Source organism: Copidosoma floridanum, unplaced genomic scaffold (assembly GCF_036245765.1).
Source record: "Copidosoma floridanum isolate Cflo_tuat_1 unplaced genomic scaffold, Cflo_Japanese_pri ptg000006l, whole genome shotgun sequence".
NCBI lineage: Eukaryota > Metazoa > Arthropoda > Insecta > Hymenoptera > Encyrtidae > Copidosoma > Copidosoma floridanum.
The window spans coordinates 9,319,168-9,325,167 of NW_028321883.1; the positions used below are offsets into that span (position 1 = coordinate 9,319,168).

Consider the following 6,000-nt stretch of genomic DNA (forward strand, 5'->3'; position numbering starts at 1 on the left):
ACTGCACTGCACCTGGTGCAGCCAGCGATGCGCAGCGCATGCGAAATAGCTCGAACCGCCGGAATAGCGGAACAGCACTTTAGCAAAGCCAGAAAATATAGTAACACGGACCTTCATGTATTCAAGATGGAAATAGGCCTAAACTTGTTCTCATTTTCAACGTTTTAAGTAAACGTGTGGAGATTTCTCTCTCCTATACTGCGTCTTCTTTCTTGCTCCCTCTCTATGACCGTTGCGCCGCACACACCTTAGCTCGCACAGCCGACCAGTTCCTTTTCGTCTACCGACGCTGCTAGACGTTGTATCCTGCGAGGCACCCTGTAACTTGCTTTAACCAAGAATAAAACCTTGTTATCGTTCATAAGCAAGTCTTCATCCTTTCTAATCCTCGACCTCTACATGAACACGGCAGCAGTGGGGCTGCCCAGCAACCAGCTTCAACGACAAGCCATTAACGTCTTCAATTTCCCACAAACGTATGGCGATCAAGTGATGCCATGATAAGAGAGAAAAGATTGTTTGATGTTTAGTCCCGGGAGCACGCCAGGACTCATCAGTAAGGCTGATGACGTGCTCCCTGCCTTAGACACCTATATCGGTGGGGATACCCTAGCTCAATCTTAAACGCCCTTATGTATTAACTAACATGAAATCCGGGCACTTGCGAGAAGGTCGAGTTAAATGGTTAGACACCTAGCGGATGGTTGGAGAAAGACGGAGAGCAGTAGTGACCATGTGGTAGTGAGGGTCCTCACAAACGTGTGGGGATCCTCTCACACACATGTACGTACACTTCGGCTCTCCGTCCTTCTCCAACCATCCGCTAGGCGTCTAACCATGTCACTCGACCTTCTCGCAAGTGCCCGGAATTCATGTTGGTTAATATATAAGAGCGTTTAAGATTGAGCTAGGGTATCCCCACCGATATAGGTGTCTAAGGCAGGGAGCACGTCATCAGCCTTACTGATGAGTCCTGGCGTGCTCCCGGGACGAAACATCAAATAATATTTTCTCTCTTACCATGGCATAACTTGATAGCCATATTGGTGACCCCGTAAACTTGAACATGCGCAACCTTCTTCTAATTATTCTAATAGCATCTCCGTAATCTCTACGCCTCGGGTACAGCAACTAGCTTCCCTCTCTTTCTCCGACTTGACCTCTGGTCTCGGTTGTGGCTAGAGCATCTGCTCGCCTCTCTCTAGGACTCTACAAGAGCGTGGAGGATTCGGAGATCTACTTTATCAACTATCGACTTCTTTCTCCCCTATCTTGCCTTCTGCTAATACACCACGTCATGCACGTCATATGCGTCACTGCGCACTTCTTACATATCGTCACCACTCCTTCATCCGGCGTTGTAACTGGAGGGGGAGTATGTGGGGATCCTCTCACACACATGTACGTACACTTCGGCTCTCCGTCCTTCTCCAACCATCCGCTAGGCGTCTAACCATGTCACTCGACCTTTTCGCAAGTGCCCGGAATTCATGTTGGTTAATATATAAGGGCGTTTAAGATTGAGCTAGGGTATCCCCACCGATATAGGTGTCTAAGGCAGGGAGCACGTCATCAGCCTTACTGATGAGTCCTGGCGTGCTCCCGGGACGAAACATCAAATAATATTTTCTCTCTTACCATGGCATAACTTGATAGCCATAAACGTACTACCCTAACGCCATCTCCCTCATGGGTATAGTACTAACATTGACAGTGGAAAAAAGTATAGGTCTAGCCCGACTTTCTATACATGAAGGGACGTGTTTCTATATTTTCTGACAGAGCCTTCCGGCGTTGTGCCTATATTCTTAGTTGCACAATTAATTACTTCATGAACAAGTGTTGCTGAACAGTGCAGCAAAATCTATCAATATGTAATTTTTCCTCAGCTTAACAATAGTGCTTTTTAATTTTACGTACGTACAGTATAACTAACCGTAAAAAGCGTTTTCTCCAACATGTTTTTTGTGTCACCGAAACAACCCTCTATTTTTCATTATTTTAATTAGTCGTTACATGCAAAAAAATGACCAATTCTATAGGAAAAAAATTTTGGATAGTACAATAAACCTGTAGCAAAAAGATTGTGCCGGTCCGAAGTCTAAAAATCAAATATAACGGCTGAAATGCGTAAATACCTAAAAGTATTGTATCTCGGCTTTTGTTGATCCTATAGAGACCTTTTTTTTAAATTCATGTAATAATAAGCGTAATTAAATGCACTTAGTTTTTGTCTAAATTGAAAATTACAGAAAAAAACGGCCTTGTGTTTATGGTTTTTTGTTAAAAACTTTTTTTTGGATGTTTAAAAAATCCGATTTTTGCGGTAGTAAAAATAATGTTATTCCTCACAGATTCCAAAAAATTAGATATCAATGGCATGCCCGTGACACATTTTATACACAATCAAAATTTTTAATTCACAATTTTACAATAGGCTGCCATGTTGAAATTTCGCGATCGGACTTCGCACACAATAAAAACCATACTATGGTCTTTAAAACGTTTGATTGTTATTTAATTTTGAATATTGCTACACGTTTTCCCATACATTTTGTTTTTTTTGCGTTTTTTGGCTTTCTCGCTTGTTCAAACAATAGAAACAATTTTCTAATTTTTTTAAACACGTAATCCTTACGTAAAGTCATCAGAAAAACAACTTTTGAATGTAAAACTTTGCTCCAAAACTAAAGTTTTTCAAGATAAGTAATAAAAACGGGAAAAAAGCCATTTTTAAGTTACTTTGCAATAAAAAACAATGACGCGTATCTCCATCAAAGTCGATGATTTAGGGTGTTACCCTACGTATTTTTCTTCAAAATTTGAGATAAACATCGTATTGTGATAAAGAAACACCACTTCTCTAGGTTTTGAGAAACTCGATAACACGCAATCCCTACTGTTATGAGTCCTGAAATTTTGTACATTTCTCTCACCATAGGCTCTTAGATCGCCTTTTTATACCCCTTCCAAGGACTTGCACACAGCGAATATCTTCGAAAGTATTCCAAAAGGCAGGGTGCGCGTGCGCCTGGATCGATGCTTTTGGTACGTTTCAAAAGCTAAAAATCGCAGGCGCGCGTCTAAAGTACAGATTTATTATCGGCTGAGTAGATTTTAGGTGACTTGTGTGATGAGTCTGATATTGTTAATGTGAAGGATCCTTTGTAAACAAAAAACTTTAATGTAATTTAAGTAACCTATGTATATATAACACCTAATACATATACAATATATATATGCATATTGGTTTATAATGCTCCCTTCACAATGTGTATCCTCTTATAAGTTAGAGCAGTTCAGGCGCACGCAATTTTAGCTTTTGGAACGCTCCAAAAGTGTGCGCCCGTGCGCCCTGTCTTTTGGAATACCCTCTTCATCACTAAAAAAGTAAAACATACCGCTGTTGTGCGTTAGGGATATAGTTATACCAGTCCATGCTATTTGTGTGCGTTGTGCACCTTGCGTTTTCGCAATCTATCTGAATAGGCCCTAAATCTATATTTTTCTTTCTACTGTTAATTTTACCTATGCGGCCCCAAAAATGGCGTTTTCAGCCTCTCTTCCTTGTGCTCGTTCTACCCCTCTTACTCACTCTCCACACTGCACTAGACGACTGGACTCTCTGTAATGTTTATTAGTGAGCTTCGAGGGAGTGAGAAGACACCGTTGGGACTGGTGCTGATTGGTCAGCCGCCGTTTGAGGCTCATGGGGACTTTAGTCATATACTTGTGTATGTGTATACATCAAGACATATAAATGTAAATAGTGACATTTATACATATAGGCTAACTGCAGCGTTTTCGGGCTCACTCCTTTCCCCATGAGCCGTAAATGGCGGCTGGCCAATCGGCACCGGTCCCAACGGCGTCTTCTCACTTCCTCGAAGCTCACTAAAAAACATTACAGAGGGTCCAGTCGTCTAGTGCAGTGTGGCAGATGAGGGAGCTTCTTCTGATTGGCACTGCCATATTCATGGCCAACAAGCACAGAATACTAAGAAAAATAGACTGCTCGTTCTTATGTACGGCGCTGATTCGCTGAAGCATAAGTAGAAGAAGACAAAACATTGAACGTGGGTGTGTCTCTGGCACATTCCCACCTATGGCAATGTGCAATAGAGACATATATCCACGTTCGATGTTGTGTCTCCTTCTACTTGTGCTTCAGCGCCGTACATAAGAACGAGCGGTCTATTTTTCTTATATGTCTATGGTAAACTATACGTCCGGTTAATGCAACATCCCCACCGTTCGTAAATGCGGGAGACGCAGATTTCCACGTTGGATGTTACGTCTCTATACTTGTTCTTCGCGCCGTGAATAAGAGCGAGCAGTCTATATTTCTTTCAGGTCTGTGACACTCATCGTTCTCGTTGACTCGTGATGATTTGTGGCGTGCAGTGGTGTACTCAATTTGTAAATATATAGCTAATCTAAGAACGATAACTTAAAAATATTTTTTACCACATTAATTTTGCCTCGAGTTAGCAAAATCATGGTAATGACTTCCAACTAATGTTATGATAAAATGAAAGAATAAATAAAAATGAAAATCAGATGATTTAATGAGAAGGTTGGGTCGCATTAGCTAAGAGATACGTGTGACCCTTTAGGAGTATTCTTCAAGCTTAAAATTAGACATCGGGATGATTGAAGTGAAAATTAAAGTGAATTTACCCGTCTTGAAGTCTTTACGTTCGGCTTGTACTTCAGAATATTGTGTTTTATTTCCACGCCTTCTAGAACCAGTTTTTGTCGAGAGTCATTAATGCGCTTAAGCGCATAAGCTGCACCTAATGTTATACCAAAACTAGCCCCAATCAGACTGAGTTTAAAAATATTTTTAGACTTAGGCCGCTCGACATAAGTACAAAGACCACGTCTACGAAACCCCCAAAAAAAGGTACACTTGCGAAACAAGTTGCGAACTCCATATTGCATCACAGCCATTACCGCAGTAGACGAAAACAATATTGTGTTGATCAAATGTAATAAAAAAATAAAGAAAACAATTTATACGACGGTATAAAATACTGCAAGATACAGCACACCTATTTCAAGTATTGAGTCAGCCATAGACATACAAGAAAGGTAGACTGCTTGTTCTTATGTTCGGCGCTGAAGCGAAGCACAAATAAAAAGAGACATAACATCAAACGTGAGTATCTGTTTCTCTCGCACATTGCCAAGACTATAGGGAGTGAGGAATTCGCATCGGCCTTACTTAGTTTACTGACCCCCCAAAAGAGACAGATAACCACTTTCGATGCTATGTTTCTTTCTACATTTGCTTTAGCGCCTTACACAAGAACAAGCAGTCTATATTTCTTATATGTCTATGCTTACGTCAATGCCAGGCGCCAGGGCCAAAGACGTTATATAGCATAGACCGGGCACGCTTATAAAGGCGGCTGAATCGCACACTGAGAGAGACAGCAATAGGGTTAGGAGAGTATTTTTCTCTCTCAAGAGAGACATGAAGGGGAAATGTGACCAGGGGTAAAGGTCAGAGAGATAAAGAAAGGTACCTTCTCCTCCATGCCTTCCTAGAGAGAGAAAGATACTCTTTCAACCCTATTGCTGTCTCTCTCTCAGTATGAGATTCAGCCACCTCTATAAGCGTGACCGGTCTATCCTATATAACGTCTTTGGGCAGGGCCCAGCCAGGCCGCAACGTAGTTTATCACACAGTCTTTATCGTTATGTTTGCCAACACCTGTAGAATAACTACACATGGTAAAACTATATTTATGGAGGTGTATGCTTACATTAGTAGTAAACTGTATTTACGGTCTTCGTTTCCCATTTCGCCATGTATTGAATCTGTGATGTAACCATGTAACAGCCAAGCAGCACTAATAATTCACCACGTTCCCGAATACAAATGAAAGTGGGCAGCCCAGCTTAAACGCACGATCCAAATCAAGCAACCAAGCCTGGCCAAAAGTAGGCTTGTAACTTGTAATACGGCGCTGACTTGGGCGCAGCTTGGCCTGA

The 6,000-nt window shown here is 41.5% G+C and overlaps 1 protein-coding gene across 1 annotated transcript in view; it reads right to left on the minus strand.

The window, feature by feature from the left end:
* Positions 1-5,012, minus strand: part of Su(P) (prostaglandin E synthase Su(P)) — a 263,963-nt gene extending 258,951 nt beyond the window's left edge. Inside the window, exon 1 of the mRNA XM_014350910.2 lies at positions 4,681-5,012. Coding sequence (XP_014206396.2) covers positions 4,681-4,953 — 273 coding nt within the window. The 5' untranslated portion in view covers positions 4,954-5,012. The remainder of the gene's footprint in view (positions 1-4,680) is intronic.
* Between the last annotated feature and the right edge of the window lie 988 nt (positions 5,013-6,000).